Source organism: Symphalangus syndactylus, chromosome 7 (genome assembly GCF_028878055.3).
Source record: "Symphalangus syndactylus isolate Jambi chromosome 7, NHGRI_mSymSyn1-v2.1_pri, whole genome shotgun sequence".
Classification (NCBI taxonomy): domain Eukaryota; kingdom Metazoa; phylum Chordata; class Mammalia; order Primates; family Hylobatidae; genus Symphalangus; species Symphalangus syndactylus.
The window spans coordinates 78,442,617-78,464,255 of record NC_072429.2 but is presented as its reverse complement, the minus strand read 5'-3'; the positions used below and the strand labels follow the sequence as shown (position 1 = coordinate 78,464,255).

Genomic DNA, 21,639 nt, shown 5'->3' with positions numbered 1-21,639 from the left:
AATATTACCAGTATTAGTATCTGTCTGATACTGTTTATTAATTTTTTTAATATTTAACGTTTAAATTTATTTTATTTTATTTTATTTGAGACAGGGCCTTGCTCAGTTGCCCAGGCTGGAGTGCAGTGGCATGATAATAGCTCACAGCAGCCTTGACCTCCTGGGCTCAAGCAGTCTTCCCACCTCAGCCTCCTGAGTAGCTGGGAAGTATGGGTGTGCACCACCATGCCCAGCATTTTTTTTTTTTTTTTTTTGTAGAGGCAGGATCTCCCTGTGTTGCTCAGGCTAGGGGTCTTGAACTCCTGAGCTCAAGCAGTCTTTCCACCTCAGCCTCCTAAAGTGCTGGGATTATACGCATGAGCCACTGCTCCCGGCCAATGATAAATTATTATCTATTCACTCAAGATAGAAAAATAGAATGTACTTGAAATTTTTAGTAAAATATCTTACTTATTAAAGAAAGAGTTTACCATTATGAGGTGATATGTTGTTTTCCTTCTATGAATAAAAGTAAAAATCAGAATAAAAATGTACAAAAATAAATTTTAAAAATATACAAAATGAGCAAATTTCAAGTGAGATATAAAGGTTGAAATGGACATTATGAGATAATTGTTTCTTTTGTTTACTTAGTAATGTGATAAGACAGTCTATAGTACTGTGGACAGCTGGCAATTTAAGATAACCTTTGACATTTTCAGCAGCTATCTAATTTTCATTAGCCCCTTTTTAGTAAATGTAAAAAAACAAAACAAAACAGAAATACAAACCAAAACCAAGCAGCACAGAAGAGTACAAAGTGAAAAACAAAACCATTCCTATCTACTTCCCTGATTTTTGAGTCCTATTTTTGAGAGATAACCACTATAATGTTTTAGTATTTACCTTTATACTTTTTATTATGTATCTCCATATGTGTGTGTGTGTGTGTGTTTATTTAGAAATCACAAATGGGACCTGTATTTGTCAGGTTCTAGATTACAGGATAATTCCTGTAAAAATCTCAAAATTTCTGTTTCTTTGCATAATAAAATTTGAACTCTTACTGGTCTGATTTGCAGTGTCTTTATTTGGGTTTTTCTTCTTGGTAGTGCTCCATTAAATGGAAACTCAGGAACCCAGGATCCATCCACATGGTGGCTTTACTCCCACCTGTTTGGATGTGAAGAACAGAATTCGAATTATAGAATTAGAGAAAAAGAATCAAGTGCTTTATAGCCAGGCTGCCATCTTTACCTTTTGAGTTTGTAAGTAATTAGATTTGTGAAGATACGAACATCCTGTCAATTTTTTGTCATTCTGTCAGTTTCACTCTATAGTTAACATTCATGTATTTATAAAATGATTGTCAAATTATCAAAATTACATGAACATGAACAAAGTGAAGTTATAATATACAGGAGGATGATAATTCATCAAAAATATTCAGGCCATCAGTTTGGATGTGAGAGCTGGAGAGTGTTGAAACGTTTCAAGTTATATCAAAAGATTCTTTACATTTATAGTTAGTTGATGGGTCAATTGGTTGTTTGACGATGGTTTCTAAACCTGAATTTCTTTTGTATAAAATTTCTTTTAACATGGCATCTTTATCTTCTTTTTTTTTTTTTGAGACAGCATCTTGCTCTGTTGCCCAGGCTCTAGAATACAGTGGCATGATCTCAGCTCCCTGCAACCTTGGCCTCCTGAGCTCAGGCAGTCCTTCCACCTCAGCCTTCTGAGTAACTGGGACCACAGGTGTGTGCCACCATGCCTGGCTGTTTAAAAATTTTTTTTGTAGAGACAGGGTTTCTCTATGTTGCTCAGGCTGGGCTCAAGCCATCCTCCCAACTCAGCCTCCAAGTGTTGGGTTAAAGGTGTGAGCCATTGTGCCCGGCCTAATATGCTATTGTAAATGAAACTGTTGTAAATAATTTAAAATCAAAATTATAAACTTTTGGCTGGGCGTGGTGGCTCATGCCTGTAATCCCAGCACATAGGGAGGCCGAGGCGGGTGGATCACTTGATGTCAGGAGTTCGAGACCAGCCCGGTCAACGTGGTGAAACCCCATCTTTACCAAAAAAATACAAAAATTGGCTAGACATGGTGGCGTATGCCTGTAGTCTCAGCTACTTGGGAGGCTGAGGTGGGAGAATTACTTGAACCCAGGACGTGGAGGTTGCAGTGAGCCGAAATTGCGCCACTGCCCTCCAGCCTGGGTGACAGAATGAGACCCTGTCTCAAAAAAAAAAAAAAAATTATAAACTTTTATCTTCAAAAGCAAAAGCATTGTCTACTGTTTCAGTCAGAGAGAAATGATGAGTAATTAAAATCCATTTGGGATGAACAGAGAATGTTTGCAAAAAAAAAAAAAACCTCAATGAGTATTTCAAAATGAAGAGAAAAATAAAAAACAAAAATATTTTCCCTGTGAAATAAAAGAATAAAACCAGAATAAGTTATAGAATTTGAGATAGTACATTTTCCCCTTGCTTTCTCAAAATAGTGTATAATTCATAATCTTATGCTTGGATACAAATTTATGCTTAGTTTTTCAGAAATTAAGTGGAGCAAAAATCAAAATAAATGAAACAAAATATAGCAAAGATGAAATTAAATAAAGCAAAGATGAAATATGCAGGTGAATTTTACAGACTCTGTAAATCTGAGTGTGGACATTTATACAGACTGCAGCTTATCTGTGATTGTGTCACCATATTAATGCTGGCTTTTTATTTCCCTGAGTGAACATACACCCCTTGCTGTGAGCATTCAGGACAGCCTGTTGACAGTGCTCATGTCCTCCTCACATACTCACTTAGACGGTGTGTGATGATTCTGGGGTGGGATTTCATAACCAAAGTGTTAGAGTCTACAGCTGTCAGTGGTTTTATGTCCAACTTTGTTGCGTTATCTTAGAGACTGACAAGGTTTAATAGTTTATCTCTAAAAATTGTATTCTTAGGTAGCTGAATTGTCATATTTCCTATTTAAATTTTAATCACTTAGGAGTCTTTAGGACCTTAAACTAAAATTGGGTGTGATGTTGACACTATTTGGATGACATAATGGATATTAATGAATTATAAAATTACTGTATTTTATTGATTCTATAATCAAGACACATCCTGTAGTCAGTGGCATCTTAGGTTGAATGAACTATAGTAGTCTTTTTTTTTTTTTTTTTTTTTGAGACGGAGTCTCGCTCTGTCACCCAGCTGGAGCGCAGTGGCGCGATCTCGGCTCACGGCAAGCTCCGCCTCCCGGGTTCACGCCATTCTCCTGCCTCAGCCTCTCCGAGTAGCTGGGACTACAGGCGCCCGCCACCAAGCCCGGCTAATTTTTTTGTGTATTTTTAGTAGAGACGGGGTTTCACCGTGGTCTCGATCTCCTGACCTGGTGATCCGCCCGCCTCGGCCTCCCAAAGTGCTGGGATTACAAGCGTGAGCCACCGCGCCCGGCCAGTCTTTTTTTTTTTTTAAATCAGAAGGCCAAATTAATTGTGAAAAATGTTAACTTAAAATTTCTCAGAACTTTTGGCTTGCTTCTTAATTACCACTAGAAAAAGAAGTATCAGTATCATCTCCAGCTGTGCAAGGCTTGCATGTTTGTTTGTTTGTTTTTTAATGGGACAGTGTCTCTTTGTCACTCAGGCTGGAGTTCAGTGGCAGGATCATAGCTCCCTGTAACCTCAAATGTGCCACCACACCTGGCTAACTTTAGTTTTTGTAGAGAGGGGGTCTTGTTACTAATATGTTGGTTAGGCTAGTCTCTCCAACTACTGGCCTTAAGCAGTCCTTCCACCTCGACCTCCCAAAGTGCTGGGATTACGGCGTGAGCCGCTGTGCAGGGCTGAGGCTTGCATCGTTATTTCTGTTGGACTCTGTACTCCTTCATGCTCTTGCTCCTTGGCTCCCTCTTTATTGAATCTCCACTCTTCCCATCTTGATAAACCATTACCTGAGTCCAGTGGTTTCTTAACTCACTTGCACATTAGAATCATCAGGGAAGCTTTAAAAAAAGAAACCGATGCTGACTGGGTGATGATGATGTGTCAATGTAGGTTTATCGATTGTAACAAACATTACTGTGGCGTGGGATGTCAATATGAGCGAGGGAGGTTGTGCATATATGGGAACAGGGGCTATATGGGAACTCTCTGTACTTTCTGCTCAATTTTGCTGAGAACCTAAAATACTCTAAAAAAGAAGGTGGATTTTGTTTGTTTGTTTGTTTGTTTTAATGGTCAAATGGTCCTGGGATCAGAATACGTGCTAAGCATGGCAAAAAAGATGATCAACATCATTTATATAGCACTATTCTTAAAAAAAAATTCTTTCTCCCCTAGAGTGATGTTATTTTTATGCTAGTGAAATTCATATAAACATACAGCTAGCATATATCATCTAATTTAAGACACTATCAATTGTAAGCCACACCACTAAGATAGAAAATTGCTAATTAAACTATGCCATACTGTGTGTGTATGTGTATGTATAAACAAACATATGTATACTCACTACCGATGCCTGGGCCCAGACTAAGACCATTGCCTTTAGTCTATGAAACTTGCCAGGCTGGGCAGGGTGGCTCACATCTGTAATCCCAGCACTTTGGGAGGCCGAGGAGGGTGAACTGCTTGAGCCCAGGAGTTCGAGACTAGCTTGGGCAACATGGCAAAACCCCATCTCTAATCTCTACAAAAAATACAAATATTAGCCAGGCACGGTGGTATGCCCTAGTAGTCTCAGCTATTTGGGAAGCTGAGGTGGGAGGATCACTTGAGCCCAGGAGGTCTAGACTGCAGTGAGCAAAGATTGTGCCATTGCACTCCAGTGTGGGTGACAGAGTGAGACCCTGTCTTAAAAAAAAAGAGAGAGAGAAACATGCTGATACCCCTCCTTTGGCTACAGGTCCCTCTCTAGTATTGCCTAACGTGTTGCCTCCCTTTTTCCTGCACAGTTCCCCAAAGAGTGATCTGTTCTCAGTCTTCACTTTCTTACTTTTTAGTCATGTTCAGCTCAGGTAATTAGGCTTTTCCTTTGTGAGTTTCCTGACATGCTGCCGCTGATAATCACCAGCAACCACCTGCTTGCCATTGACTTTTCCTTCCTTACTAGACATTCTGTCGCGCTGGACGCTGTTGTCCATTCCTTTTCTTGAAACTATTTCCAGATCTTTCCAGACGTTGAACTCTCCCAGTGTTTCTCATACCTCTTTGACCAGTACCAAGAATGTAGAACCAAAACTACATTCTTGGTCCACCTTTATGACAGTTTCCCTGCCTCCTTGTGCCCTCCTTCAGAGAGCTTATATATTTTCAAGTTTTCAGCTACAATTCTGTGCTCATGATTTATAAACCGATTCTTTGGTTATTCCTGCCAGCATCAGAATCTTATTTCCAACTGCCCGTGCAGCACATCTACTTGGATATCCCATAAACTTGATCAAAATGGAATTATTATTAGTATTTCTTTTCGTAGAGATGAGGTCTTACTATGTTGCCAGGCTTGTCTTCCTGGGCTCAAGCGATCCTTCTGCCTTGGCCTCCCAACTGTTGGGATTACAGGCGCAAGCCATTGTGCCCAGCTGGAATGTATTTTTCTTTAAACCTACGTTCTCTTTCTTGGTCGGAGGCACCATCGCCCACCTTGTCTTGAGAGTCATTTTTCCCTTTTTTTCAACCTCTACATACACTCATTTAATAAGACCTACACATTTTATTTTGAATATTTCTCAGCATTTACATTCCCCTCTAAGCCACCAGCATCCTAGCTCAGGACCTCATCCTCACATAGATTCTGCAGAGCCCTCCTGCCTCTGCTTTTGGCCCTTTCAAATTGGACCTCCACAGTCACCAGAGAGACTCATCTAAGATGCAGACCTGAACTGTCACCTCTCTACCTTAACATCACCAGCACTTACCTCCTTTCCTCCCAATCCCACTGTCCTTGTCTTGAGTCAGCTGGTGCCTTTCTGCTCAGAGGACCTCAATGGTGCTCCTGAGCATGCTTGCAGTTCCGGCTTTCTTCCTACTCGCATGCCCCACTGCTGACCTGCTTCTGCCGCGGCATGCCCTTGCTGGCCTAGAGGCAGACGTCAGAATTCTCAGCCTAGCAGTGAAGGTTTCCCAAACTATTGTCTGTGGAACTGCCATGTCCTTGTTCATTACCATGCATTCAGCCTGAATCCTGTTTCTGACTGAACACCTTCTTCACTCTGTGCACCCCAGCTGTCACAGGATGGTGCCGTGCAGTTCCAGGTTCTTGGTGTCCTGAACAAAGAATTGGACGTGACACACACAAGTAGCAAAGCAAGCAGCAAAAGTTTATTAAGCACTGTATTACACTCTCAGAGAGAGGAGAGTGGACTGATCTCTGCGAAATGAGATCAGCATCAGTTTAGTGTACTTTGGGTATTTGTATGTGTTTTTTTTTTTCTCTTCTCTTCCCAAGGCTGCATAATCTTTAGCCAGACTCTGCCATTTAATTGATAGGTGGACTGCTTACTTTGGCCCTTATGTGCTTGTGTGTTGCCTCCATCCCATAATATGCAGTCCATATGCACGAGCTGATTATCATACGGGCTCACGTTAAGGATACTTTTTCTCTCTGATGCGCATGCCCATCTTTGAGGAGCCAGCCATGGGGTCTCTTTACTCACTTTTTAATCTTATTTTTGTTTTGGCTGCTCAGCTTCTGTCTCTTGTTTCTTACTCACCTACCCATTCACCTTGCTTCTGCTCTCTGCTTTTACTCATTCTGCTCTTTATCCGACTTCCAGTTCCCTCTGTTTTCCTGCGTCACCGCTTGGTTTGTCTTATTTTCTGTTTTGTTTTGAGATGCGACGTGTCACCATAGAGAAAGCCCTTACGTAGTAAGACCTGATTCCTTGTTCTCTTGAGAGAACTTATGTGAGATTTTAGCTAAATTAAATAATTTGATTTTACCTTTCTCATCTATAAAATGACAATAATGATAAAACATCATTGCACAGGAGTTTTGTTTTCTTTTTGAAGGCTTAAGTAAGCAAAGCAAAGGGGAAGTAGAAAAAAATGTAAAGTAGCAATAATGATAAACATAATTTCTTTATTAATTACATAATTATAATTTTTGAAAAACCCTTTTACTGTGTCTTATTACTACTGGCTGTAGGAACTCAGCTGGAAATCAATGAAAAAACCTTCTAAATGAATAAAGAAAGGGATAAAGCCAGACTAGAGCCCTGGTTTATAAACCAGGCTACCTGTGGATGAAAGCAGATAAAAGGGGACCATCCGACGCAGGTTTTGCGTCGTGAAGGCCACTTGGTTAGGCCTGGGCTTGGATTGTTTTGGAATTAATTCCAGGCATTTGCACTAAGAATGTAATCGCAGTAGGAACTCCTTGTAACAGATGTACAGAGTTTAGTGGGAGATAATTATATTAGATTTTCCACGTGGCTCCTGAGGTTTCAGGGGATTAGTTTGGATGGTCTGTTTGGGCTTGACTACTTTTACACAATGTGTTTGTTAGTTTGCTGTACGGTATTCATGGGGATTAATGGCTGCATTAAGTAAGAGTAACTCTAAAACTCTCTGAGAGCTCGTTATGAAAACATTCAGTCAAAATCCTGTCTCCGTGGCCATAATCTTTTAATTGAATTGAATAATGTGGCCTCTTATCCTGCACGGAGAAGGGTCTTGTCACTTTCATGTTCACTGGGGGCTTCTGTCACATCTTGCCTTTGCTGGGGCTGTGAAAGGGCGGCAGTTTTGTTGTGTTCACCTTAAATAACTCTTAGTGTTAACATGATTATTTGTTCTTGGTGGAAAATGGTAGAGTGTTGACTTTTGACATCTTGATAATGATCTTGGTATGTTCACAAATTTCTGTGGGTACAGGAAGGGAAAACCAACATAAATAAGTTTGTATTTCAGAGCCGATTTTTTCTTTTTCCCTTTTTTTTTTTTTTTTTTTTTTTGAGACAGAGTCTCACTCTGTTGCCCAGGCTGGAGTGCACTGGTATGATCTCAGCTAACTGCAACCTCTGCCTCCCTGGTTCAAGCTGTCCTCCTGCCTCAGCCTCCCAAGCAGCTGGGACTACAGACACATGCCACCATGCTCAGCTGATTTTTTGAATTTTTAGTAGAGATGGGGTTTTGCCAACTTGGCCTGGCTGGTCTCGAACTCCTGGCCTCAGGTGATCTGCTCACTTCAGCCTCCCAAAGTGCTGGGATTACAGGCCTGAACCACCCCGTCCAGCCTGATTTTTTGTTTTAAATGCCAAATGAATATTATCTCGATGTTATAACACATAAGGCAACTGAAGAAAGCCTGCTTAGTGTGAAATATTTATCTTACATTTTTTTTTAGCCGAAATGATTTTAGTAAACATTCTGTTTATATTGCTAACTGAAGAAGGTCAAATGACAATGTTGATAAAAATGCAAGCCATTTCAAAGATTAAAGCAGCTCTTCACTTCTATGCATATATTGTGTTTTAGTCCCATCAATAGCTTTTACAGGATCAACCTGTCATTCAACCCATCCATTCTTTTCTTTTTTTTCTTTTCTTTTTTTTGAGACAGAGTCTTGCTCTGTCGCTCAGGCTGGAGTGCAGTGGCAGCCCACTGCGACCTCTGTCTCCTGGATTCAAGTGATTCTCTTGCCTCACCCTCCTGAGTAGCTGGGATTACAGACGTGGACCACCATGCCCAGCTAATTTTTGCATTTTATTAGAGACAGGGTTTTGCCATGTTGGCTAGGCTGGTCTGAACTCCTGACCTCAGGTGATCCACCTGCCTCGTCCTCCCACAGTGTTAGGATTACAGGCATGAGCCACCGCATCTGGCCTATTATTTTTTTTAGAAATATTAATTTAATTCCAATTTTGTTATGCTTAGATATCATCTATTGAGTCCTTATTATATGCATGGTACAAGGTATGTAAATCTCTGTCTGTTGTAAATATTTTCTCTCAGGTTGTCACTTGTCTTTTAACTTGTGCTATTCTATCATAACAGAGTTTAAATAGTATATAGTCAAATTTGTCAGTCTTTTAGTAACTTTTGAGTTTTTTATCCCAGAGAGATCCCATCAATACCCAAATTATTAATGTCCTGTAGTTTTTCTAACATTTTAATTGTGTATATTTTCTAATGTTTTTACTATAGCTTTTTATTTCATCTGGAATTTCTGGCTTGAGTTAGGGAAAGATTTATCTTTTCTCCACTCATATAAAATGTAACTATTTTCATACATTAAATTCCTTTATATTTGTGGATCTATTTCTGGACTTGTTTCAAATGTTTTGTTTATTTTTATGCCAGTACTGTGTGGTTTTAAAGCCCATATATTCTTTTAATTTTAAAGAAGCTTATATTTCACATGATGTGAAACAAACTTTACATGAACAGCAAGGTATAAAGTAAAAAATTGAAATCCCTTTTTCTTGAACTCATTCACCATAGTTTCCCTTCCCAAAGTAAATTACTGTTAAATTTCTTGACTTTTTTTTCCCAGAAAACCGTCCATGTACTAGCACATACACAAAGCCATGGGTAGAAGTTTACAGTGGGATAGTATACACATTATTCTTTGCTTTGCTTTTTTAAAAAGCAACAGCTTTAAGATATAATTCTGATAACCGTACAACTCATTCAATCTATAATTCATTGGTTTTTAGTATATCCAGATACTTGTACAACCTTTACCACAATTTTAGAACATCAATCCAAAAGGATACTCCTTACCCATTAGCAGTCACTCCTCGTTCCTCTCCCCACTTCCTCACTCCCAGCACTAGGCAATTACTGATCTACTTTCTGTCTATAAATTTGCCTGTTTTGGATATTTCATTTAAGTGGGTTTATACATATGTGGTCTTTTGTGTCTGGCTTCTTTCACTTAACATGATGTTTTCAGGGTTCATCCATCCATGGAGTAGCATCTGTCAGTACTTAATTTCCTTATTGCTGAATAATATTCCCTTGTATACATATATCATATTTATTCAGTCATCAGTTGATGGACATTTGGGTTGTTTTTACTTTTTAGCTACTTTGAATACTTGTGTATATTTGTGCATGGTTTTTTGTACAGACATATTGTTTTCATTTTTCTTAGATATTTACCTAGGAGTGCAATTATGGGGTAATATGGTAATTCTATATTTAACCTTTTGAGGAAATGCTAGACTGTTTTCTAAAGTGACTGCACTGTTTCACATACCTGTCAGGAGTGTATGAAGATGGTTGTTTCTCTGCATCGTCACCAACACTTATTCACTTATTATTGTCTTTTTGATTATAACCAGTCTAGTGGGTGTGAAGCATGAAGTGGTTTTGATTTGCATCTCCCTGATCTCTAATGATGTTGGCCATCACTGTATGTGCTAATTGACCATGGATATATCTTCTTTGGAGAAATGATTTCTTCAGATCCTTTGCACACTTTAAAATTTGGTTGTCTTTTCATTATTGAATGGCAAGAGTTCTTTTAATTTTCTAGATACAACCCCATCATCAGATAGATGATTTTACAGTATTTCCTCACATTCTGTGGGTTGTCTTTTCGCTTTGTTTACGGTGTACTTGAAGCATAAAAGATTTTAATGTTGATGATGTCCAATTTACCTATCTTTTTTTGTGCTTTTGGTGTCCTAAGAAACCATTGCATGATCCAATGTAGATTTATATCTATGTTTTCCTCTAAGAGTTTTATAGTTTAAACCCTTACATTTAGGTCTTTGATTCTAAGTGTATGGTTTGAGGTAGGGGTCCAGTTTTATTCTTTTGCATGTGGCTATCCATTTTCCCCAGCACCATTTAATGAAAAGACTGTTTTTCCATGTCAGACTGTCTTGGCACCTTGTCAGAAATCAATTAACCTTAACTTTGAATGTCTATTTCTGAACTCTCAATTCTATTCCATTGACCTGTATGTCTATTCTTATATCTATAACACATTATCTTGATTACTGTAGTGTTGTAGTGAAGTTTGAAATTAGAAGGCTTGAGTCTGGGCTGGGCATGGTGGCTCATGCCTGTAATCCTGGCACTTTGGGAGGCCGAGGTGGGCAGATCACGAGGTCAGGAGATCGAGACCATCCTGGCTAACGTGGTGAAACCCCGTCTCTACTAAAAATACAAAAAATTAGGCTGGGCGCGGTGGCTCACGCTTGTAATCCAAGCACTTTGGGAGGCTGAGGCGGGTGAATCACAAGGTCAGGAGATCGAGACCATGGTGAAACCCCGTCTCTACTAAAAATACAAAAAATTAGCTGGGCGTGGTGGCGGGCGCCTGTAGTCCCAGCTACTCGGAGGGGCTGAGGCAGGAGAATGGCGTGAACCTGGGAGGCGGAGCTTACAGTGAGCCGAGATTGTGCCACTGCACTCCAGCCTGGGCGACAGAGTGAGACTCCGTCTCAAAAAAAAAAAAAAAAAAAAAATACAAAACATTAGCTAGGAGTGGTCACACGCGCCTGTAGTCCCAGCTACTCGGGAGGCTGAGACAGGAGAATCGCTTGAACCTGGGAGGTGGAGGTTGCAGTGAGCCAAGATTGCGCCACTACACTCCAGCCTGGGCAACAGAGCAAGACTGTCTCCAAAAAAAAAAAAAAAAAAAAAAAAAAAGCACGAGTCCTCTAAGTTGTTCTCTCTTTCAAGATTGTTTTGGCTATTCTGGGTCCGTTGAATTTCCATGTGGATTTTAGGATCAGCTTGTCAATTTTTGTGAAGAAGTCAGCTGGGATTTTGATAGGCATTACATTGAATCTGTAAACTGATTGAGAGGTATTGTCATCTCCACAATATTAAGTCTTCGGACCCATGAATATCGGATGTCTTCCCATTTTTTTAGACTAACCATTTATTTAAATGTGTTTAATTTCTTTCACCCGTATTTTGTAGTTTTCAAAGTATAAATTCTCCTATTAAATGTATTCTTTTCAATGCTGTTGTAAATACAATTTTGTCTTAATTTTAATTTTAGGTTATTCATTGAAATTGTATAGATATGTGATAAGTTTTGTGAATTGATCTTATAAGCCTGCAAACTTGCTGAACTCATTTATGAGTTCTAATAGTTTTTTAGTGGATTCCTTATTGTTCTATACATGAGATTATGTTACTGCAAATAGAAATTGTTTTACTTTTTCATTTCCAAAACAGATGCCTTTTAGTCCTTTTTCTTGGCATAAGTGTCCTGGCTAGAACCTCCAGTTCAATGTTAAATAGAAGTGATAAGAACAAATATCCTTTCTGTTCCTGATCTTAGGGGGAAAACATTCGGTCTTTGTTAACTAAGATGTTAGCTGCGGTTTTCCATAGATGCCCTTTATCAAACTGAGGAAGTTCCTTTACATTTGTAGTTTGTTGAGTGTTGTGATCATAAAGGGTGATGAATCTTGTCAAATGCTTTTTCTATGTCTCTTGCATCTATTTTGATGATCATATGTTTTTAGTCCTTTATGTATTGATATGATTACATTGATTGATTTTTGGATGTTAAAACAAACTTACATTCCTGGGATAAATTCTATTTGCTCATACTAAATAAACTTTTTTTTTTTTTTACATTCCTAGATAATGGTTTGCTAGTATTATGTTGAGCACTTTTGTGTCTGTATTTATTAGAAATTACTAGTCTGTCGTTTTCATGTGATATCTTTGTCTGGTTTTCGTAGCAGGGCAATACTGGCCTCATAGACTGAGCTGCACAGCATTTTCTCCTCTTCTGTTTTATTCTGAAAGTATTTGTGAATAATTGGTATTCATTCTTCTTTAAATATTTGGTAGAACTCAACCAGTGAAGCCATCTGGGACTAGGCTTTTGCATGTGGGTGGTTTTTAAATATCTTTGCTTGTTAGAGGTCTTTTCAGATTTTCTGTTTATTCTTGAGTCAATTTCAGGATTTTGCGTCTTCCTAGTAATTTGTCATTTCATCTAAGCTAACTAATCTGTTGGCACACAGTTGGTCGTAGTATTACTTTATAATCCTTTTTATTCTGTATGGTTGGCAATAATGATTGCTCTTTTAATTCAGGATTTTAGTTCTACCTTGCTTTTTAATGCTTTATATTTTAGAGATCTTTATGTAAAAATTGAATTCATTTTTTAGTGACCACATAGTATTCCATAACTAACCTATTTATGGTCATTAATATTATGAATAATGCCACAGTTAATATCTTTTGATATATTGTAGGGTACTTTTGGTGATAGTGTGTTTCTGAGGGTAAATTCTTAGCAGTTGATTTGTTAGGTCAAAGGGATGTAATGTTCAATAATAGTAGATACTGACAAATTATCCTTTATAGAGTTTGCGCTATTTACATTCATTTTTCTATACTATAATATCCTTTACTTCTTTGTCTTTTATTGGGTTATTTATTTTAACAAGTTTTTGTTATATTAAGAAGAAATTAGCCTTTGTCATATGTCTTCCAAATATTTTTTCCTTTTTTGTAGTTTCTTCTGACCTTGTTGAACATTTTTTGCCATACGGAAGTTTTAAAGTTTTGTGTGGTCAAATTTATCCTCCATTTCTTTTCTGGCTTCTGAACTGGTATCACTGCCATGTATCACACGGTATTACTGTCATATAAATAGGCTCTGTTAGGCTTCAAGAAACAAGTGATGGATTTTATTGAATTCATAGAGAATAAGAAAAGTAGGACTAGCCACACAGTCAAGTTTATGTTTTGGGGATACAGCAGTCTTCCAGGGGTTAGTCTGTAGGGTCTGCTCTCTGCAGGGAGCTTGACTGAAAATCTAGTAGTTGGCTGTTCAGAGACGACATTCCATTCCTCTCTTGCCTCCCTTCCTTCTCTCTAGGTGACATTCTACTGTTATGGTTCTGCTGCCTTTTCCGCCGCTTGTATGACTCTTGATCTTTCTTGTTTATCGAAGCCTTATAGCTTCTGCTCTCTTGCTCTGCTTTTTGTCATCTCTCTGTAGGTCATTGTGGCTTCTGTGCCCATTGGTAAGTATTGACTCTTGGTGTCTCCATTTTAGACTCCTGTTCAGAGGAGAGATCAGATTGGTTTGTCAGGTCACTGACCTGACATTGTAGACCACTGCAGACGGGCGGAGACTTTCTGCCAAGCCTGTCTTCAGTCTGAAGATTGGCTGCTCTTTGCACTCTCCAATCGGCCTGGGCTTCAAAAGTGGGCCCAAGTGGTAGAATGTAGGGCAGCCCTCTGTGCTTAAAAAAGTCAAAAAGCTTTAAAAGGTGCATGTGGCAGAAATTTTCAAGAAACAAAAGGAGCATTATAAGCAACAGGCCCCTTCCATTGTCTGACTTGTAAAATGTGCAACGCAATAGGCAGCTATTCTTTGTGTACAGATGTACCTCAAATCCCAGACCATCAGGGCCCTCAGTTAGCTAGCATCAGTGGAGGGGTATGACTCAGCAACGATTAACTACAACACGTGGAAGCATGGAAGATGGCACTTGGCAGAAACTAAGCCTTAGGAGTGGAGCCTGTCACGCCTCTGAATTCAGGGATGTGTTTGAAATAGACACCGTTTCAGAGGCCTTGGAGAGTAGTTTCTCATTCACAATAGGCATCATGTTGCTAGATAAAGATATTGTGGAATAGGCAAGGCAGCCAGAAAGGGCTACATGAACAGAGGCACAGGGGCAGGAAAGCAGGAAGTGAGGAAATGTCAACTCTTGGACTTCTGAGTCTGACTTAGGAAAAATTAAGGATAGAAAGGTCAGTTAGGGCCCAATTTTGGAGTGTCCAGATTCCCAGAGAGGATGCTTGGATTTTATTTGATTAGTAGTGGGGAGCTATTGAAAGTTTTGAGCTGGACAATGACATTAATTAACTAATTAATTCAACAAATATTTATGTGTGTCAGGCACTGTTCTAGGCATTTTGGGGTATAGCAATGAGCGAAATAAACCAGAAAAAAATTCCTGCTTCTAAAACTTATGTTTTAGCTGAGGAGGCAGTCAATATTACTATGTGTGATAAGTATATCATATAGTATGCTAGGTAATATGTTCTGTTCAAAAAATTTAAAAAGTAGAGTAATGGGGAATGGGTGTACAGGTGGAGGTTTAGGGGGAAAGGCAGAGTTGTGATTTTATTTTATTTTTTGAGATGGAGTCTCACTCTGTCACCCAGGCTGGAGTGCAGTGGCACGATCTTCACTCACTGCAGCCTCCACCTCCTGGGTTCAAGCAATTCTCCCACCTCAGCCTGCTGAGTGGTTACAGGTATATACTGCCACACCCGGCTAATTTTTGTATTTTTGGTAGAGATGGGGTTTTACCATGTTGGCCAGGCTGGTCTTGAACTTCTGGCCTCAAGTGATCTGCCTGCTTCAACTTCCCAAAGTGCTGGGATCACAGTTGTGAGCCACCATGCCCGGCCTGTGATTTTATATATGCCTCTTATTTTTATTTGACACCTAATTGTATGTATTTATTAGATACAGAATGATACTTTGGTATCGGGATGCAATGTGTAATGATCAAATCAGGGTAATTAGCATATTCATCACCTCAAACATTTATCATTTCTTTGTGTTGTGAACATTTAACATCCTCTCTTTTAGCCTTTTGAGGATGTAGAATAAGTTATAGTCTACTTCCATGAGGCCCCATTTTTTTTAGTTCCCACATATGAGAGCAGGTACTTTCTGTGTCTGACTTGTTTTGCTTATCGTAATGTCCTCCAGGCTCATCCATGCTGCTGTGAATGACAGGATTTCATTCTTTTTTATGGCAGCATAGTATTGTGTGTACATGCCACATTTTCTTCATCTCTTCATCTTTTGATGGATGTTTAGGTTTATTTCATGTCTTAGTTATTGTGAATAGTGCCGCAGTAAACATGGGGATTCAGGTATCATTTTGAAATACCGATTTCCATTTCTTTGGATAAATAGTAGTAGGGGTTGCTGGATCATATGGTCATTCAATTTTTAGTTTTTTGAGAAACCTCCACACTGTTTTCCATAGTTACTGTACTAATTTACAGTCTCACAAACAGTGTATATGAATTCCGTTTTCTCTGCATCATTGCCAGCACTCGTTATTTTTTTCTTTTTGATAATAGCCATTCTAACTGGGGTGAGATGATATTTCATTTCATAGATACGATTTTAAATAGGTGGTCAAGGTGTAGGGTATAGTGAGAAGGTGCCAGAAGATAGAACCAGCTGCAGGTTGAGCATCCCTAATCTGAAAATTTGGCGTCTGAAATGCTCCAAAATTTAAAAGGTTTCGACTGACACCACAAGCGGAGACTTCCACACCTGACCTCATGTGACAGGTTGCAGTCAAAACTTGGTTTCATGCACAAAATTATTAAATATAGTGTATAAGTTTACCTTCAGGCTATATGTATAAGGTGTATATGAAATATAAATGAATTTTGTGTTTAGATTTGGGTCCCATCCCCAATATATCTCATTAGGTATATGCAGATATTTCAAATCCGAAAAAATCAGAAATCTGAAATTCTTCTGGCCCCAAGCATTTCAGATAAGGGATACTCAACCTGTAGTTAATTAGGGAGAATATTATAGAAAGCCAGGTCAAACGTTGTTGAATGGGGTTGGGGGGGTGCTGATGAAGAGTCTGGAGGCAAGAAAACCACTGAAGATTTGTATGAACTGATAAGTCGCTTCAGTGTTGGAGGTGAAATTTTTTTCCATTTGGTTTATATTTTTCTACCTTAGCAAAGAAGTCCAGCAGTTAACTAGCCCAGTAAGCTCTACTTTGTTTTTTTAGACTTGCGAGATATGATTTCTAAACTATTGGTATTCTTTACTACCGAGAGTCTAGTGTTTCTTTATTTATGGACTACCCATATCAGAATCACTTGGGGGTACTAGTTAAACATATAGATGCCTGGGCCCTGCCCCCAATCTTGGAGGAAGAGCAGGATAGTGGCCAGGAACACAGGCTCAAGGTAATCAGCCTTGGTTCAAATCCTGGATCTGCCCTTACTTGACTGGGTGGTCTTGAGCAAGATACTTACTTTTTCTGTGCCTCAGTTTCCTCATCTGTAAAATGGGAATAATGATAATATCTACATAGAATTTTTGTGAGGATTAAGTAGATTAATTTATGTGAAGTGCTAGAGCACTGCTTGTCACCTGGTACACACTTAGTGTTAGCTACAATTGTTTATATTCAGTCATAATCTTTGAAGGTGAGGCAAGTAATCTTCAAATTCAACAGTCACCCTGGGTGGTTTATTTGTCCTTGTGCTGTGAGAAAAACTGTTATTACTTCTGGAGCCATGGTGAATTCCGTGAGTGGTCCACACATCAGGTATGGTGACTTAGTTAGAATATGAGCCAATTAATGTTTTAATTTCACACATACAATGGTTTATTTAACAACAAATGCCACTGTTTACTGTACATATTGCATGTTAAGCATATTCTGTTGCCATTCACAACAACCCTATGATGTAAGTAAATATTAGTCAGATTTTACAGATGAGAAAACTGATGCTTACACTGATGAAAACTTCCCCTAAGTGACACAGCTTGCGAGCTGTGTAGCTGTCGTTGATTCTTGGCTCTGCCTGACCCCAGAGTACTTGCTACTTCTTCAACATCTTCTAGTTATTCAACCTTTTTTATCTTGCAAACATATATATTTTATAGTCAGATGCATTTGTACAAATTCTTTACCACTACTGGATAAAAACCTCACTGGGCATGATTTATTAATGGTAAGCTAGTCGCATCATTCTATATGATCGAGATCTTAAAAAAAATTTGTCTTCGTAAGTGTAGAGATATAGGAAAAACCAAAGTTCTTTTCCCATTCTAACATAGTCACTCAGTAGAGCACAGAATGCTTCTGTTCAGTGCATGGGGATTTTTCCCTACACACTAACCAAACAATTCTGCAGCAGATATCAGCTCTGGTGTCTCCTCTAATTCCATTTAATTCTGACTCTGTCTGTCTAGAGGTAGTGTCAGATCCCACTGCTTGAGAGCTCAGACTCATAAGACTGTCCCTCACTTCAGATGCCAATCACAAGTCAGAGCCTCCAGAATATGGAATTGCTGACTGACCAGTGGTTAAAGAAAAACTTAAGCACCTTTAAATTTTAAACCATTTATTTTTATTTTTTATTTTAGAGACAGGGTCTTGCTCTGTAGCCCAAGCTGGAGTGCAGTGATGGCATCATAGCTCACTGCAGCCTCAAACTTTTGAGCTGAAGTGATACGACCACCTCAGCCTCCCAAGTAGTTGAGGTTACATGTGCACACCACGATGCCCTGCTAATTTTTATATTTTTATTTTTCATAGAGACAAGGTCTCATCACTGTGTTGCCCAGGCTAATCTTGAACTCCTGGCCTCAAGTGATCCTCCTACCTCACCCTCCCAAAGTGTTGGAATTATAGGTGTGAGCCCCCACACCCAGCCGAAACAGCTTGAGCATTCAGCAGTTGATGGATAGGGTAGCAGCAGACCACAAGGGAGTGTCACTCCTCCAGGAGGGGCAAGAGGGGAAGCTTTTATAAAGGATTTTCAGAAGCAAGACAAAGAAACCAATTTTGATTGGTTAGAGTGGAAAGTTCCTAGTTAGAGATTAGTTGGTAGTTTCTGATTGGTGCAGTTTCTGGTTTTAATTTAACTATTTACATTGGGCTTTGGTTTGTTCACTTAGGGATTTAAAGTGACAAGAGCTACCCTACCCCAGTCTAATGGCTTCTCAATTGGAATTTTTTTTTTTTTTAAGTTTCCTCCTTCTGGTCAGCCTCTCATTTATAAACTTGGACGTAAGTTCCACTCTCTGTCACCATCGTGGCTAGGTTGTCTTTGTCTCAGTGTGGAACTCATAAATCATGACAACAGGCTCAATGAAAAACAATTCCTTTTGTTGTGAATCTCATTTTTTTTCTCTAATCACAATGAGACAATCTGGTATGCTGTTGATGTTTTTGAATATACATTTAAGACCCTTGAGAGAATATAGTGCACCAGGAAGATTATAATGATGACTACCAGGAGGATAATACTGAGAGACTTAGCTTCTTAGTTAAGGTCCCCACGAACCAAACCAACTAATATTTCTATGGAAACAAAAGAAAAACAAAGGTTGATGATAAGAACAAACCATAAATTTGGTCTCTGAGTCCAGAGGGTGATTAGTCAGGAAGATTTATAGATTTGAGCTCTAAGCATATTTTTCTGGTTTGCAGTTTGAATGCCCCTAGTTATGGCAGTGGGCATTTTGGTGAACTCCATGAGTGGTCCACACATCAGGCATGAGGGTTGTCCTCTGAACTTATATCAAGTGTACATCTCCATCTTGTAGGGTTTCAGGAACAGAGCAGTTCTTGTTCAGAGTGATTCCAAGTCAGAAAAGTGGGAGAAAATTGGATGGAGGAACCTAGAAGAATTGAGGATTCGGCGCAAACTACAGGTAGATAATAAAACTTGGAAACAATACAGCTGCAGTCTAATAACAGGTGTACTATTGTTTCTTTCTGAAACGTAATTTTCTCTCTATAGTCATCCTTGTTTCTACCAAAGATAAATGGGCCAGGCGTGGTGCCTCACACCTGTAATCCCAGCACTTTGGGAGGCCGAGGCGGGTGGATCACCTGAGGTCAGGAGTTCGAGACCAACCTGGCCAACATGGTGAAACCCCGTCTCTACTAAAAATACAAAAATTAGCCAGGCATGGTGGTAGGTGCCTGTAATCCCAGCTACTCGGGAGGCTGAGGCAGGAGAATCGCTTGAACCTGGGAGGCGGAGGTTGCAATGAGCCGAGATTGTGCCATTGCACTCCAGCTTGGGGGACAAGAGTGAGACTTTGTCTCCAAAAATAATAATAATAATAATCAGTGTAAGACTAATTTGATTGCATAATAAATTTTGTCTCATCAGACTTGGCCTGATTATGTAAGTGCAATAAGAATAGTGATTGACCACATAGGCTCTTTTTAAAGTTTGCTTTGCTGGAACTTTTGATAGGGAATCAGATTGGACTTTCAAAAAAACCTCTTAAACCTAGGAAGCCAAACCAAGGCAAATTTTAGACTTTGCCTGCAGTACCTATATATTTGGGTGAACTCTTCTCTTAAGGTCCCCCAAATATCTTGAGGTTCCTGGGTCTGCTGGGAACTGATAGCTTTTACTCACTCACTGTGAGACTGGGAACCCTTGAAGCCAGGCATTCTATGCACACTCTCAAATATGACCCTTGGTAATATAACCAATGTTTCCAATTGTGTCTTGTTATAAAGAGAACAGATTCTTTTTGAACTTATGCAAATAGTTATATTGCCATAAAAAAAATCTTTATAAGTAGCTTTCCAAGTTCCCAAGGATCAGGTAGAGAGAAACAGTAAATACTTCAATCTTTACACAGAAGTATACTTTTCCAAATTGCTACAAGCCGTAGACAGCTTAAAAGGTAAAATGCTTCTTAAAACTTTAAAATAACCAGCAAAACTTTCACATATAAAGTCATAAAAACATTATTTTCATCGGTTATTCAGTCCTATGTAATTAATTCTTGTTCTGCATGATCTTGGGATAGCAGTTTCACAAACTCACCAGTTTCTTTATTAGAGTTCTGAGAATTCTTACCCAGTTTCATGGCATTATCTTAAAGTTATCAGAAACCTGTATATCCAGAGTACTTGTTAGAGTGCTTTCCGTGAATGTCTTTGAAGAAGAAGCAATTTTGGACTATAGCTGATTGCAAATGCTTTTAGAGAAAAATCAAAACAATAACTGTCTATGGATGACAAGACTTAAGATGGATGGCCATGGTTAAATTCTAATGAGGTTTCATTACAATAATGCAATTGACAAAAAAATCTGGTTATTTTCTGTGACATACAACATTTTAACATAATAATCAAAATATGACTGTAGACATTTTATAAAACAATTTCAAAAAGTTTTAAACTTTTATTCCATTTATATTTAATTCACTCCTTCTTAAACAAATATACTTGAATTGCTCATGAAAAATGTCATGAGATATTGAACAGAGTTAGCCATTGAAAGAGTTCAGGAAATACCACCGCAAAATTTACTGCTTTGGAATATTGATTGCTTTGAGCTGAAAGCATTTGAAAAATAACAAATGCAGGGAGGGGCTTTTTGGGACTCCTTTGTCTGCCTAAAGACAGGTCCTCCAAAGAAACTCAGCTATCATCCATCCCTTCTCCCACGCCGTCATCTTAATGTTATTTAATTTTTCTTGACAAATCAGGCAGGTATCACAGTTTTTTACTTCCATGACTGACGTGCATCAAGGTCAATTCATTTTTACTGCGCATTTTCCTCTTAGGTTGAATTTATGGTTTTATGATCTTAAACATCTAGCAGAGCCACCACCAATCTGTCTAACCAGCAACCCAGGAAAAACTTGACAATTCTGAGAAACTCCCATTTTATTTTACCGACAATTTAAAAACTAGCTTTATTTACCACAGACTTATGTAAATCATGTGAACTCATTAAAAAAAACACATTTGGGTCAGTTTCTACATTTCTGAGAGTTTTAGAAATAATTTACATGCATGCTCATTTATCCCCAAGCCAATTTGAATAGATCTCCATTAAAGGATTTTATAAATTGGTTTAGTAATACCATCTGAAAATATCACATATATATATGTCTATATATATAGACACACACACACACCCATACAAACATTCATATAAAGAC

The 21,639-nt window shown here is 38.7% G+C and overlaps 1 protein-coding gene across 6 annotated transcripts in view; it reads left to right on the top strand.

The window, feature by feature from the left end:
* TPD52 (tumor protein D52) overlaps positions 1-21,639 on the top strand; it is a 135,639-nt gene that overhangs the window by 42,720 nt on the left and 71,280 nt on the right. For 2 of the 6 annotated variants that reach the window (XM_063643338.1, XM_063643335.1), the window contains exon 1: positions 19,267-19,374. The exons of the other annotated variants lie outside the window; for them this stretch is intronic. In XM_063643338.1, the coding sequence (XP_063499408.1) occupies positions 19,332-19,374 (43 nt within the window). In that variant the 5' untranslated portion in view covers positions 19,267-19,331. Of the gene's footprint in view, positions 1-19,266; positions 19,375-21,639 lie in introns of those variants that run through there. 6 annotated transcript variants of the gene reach the window in all.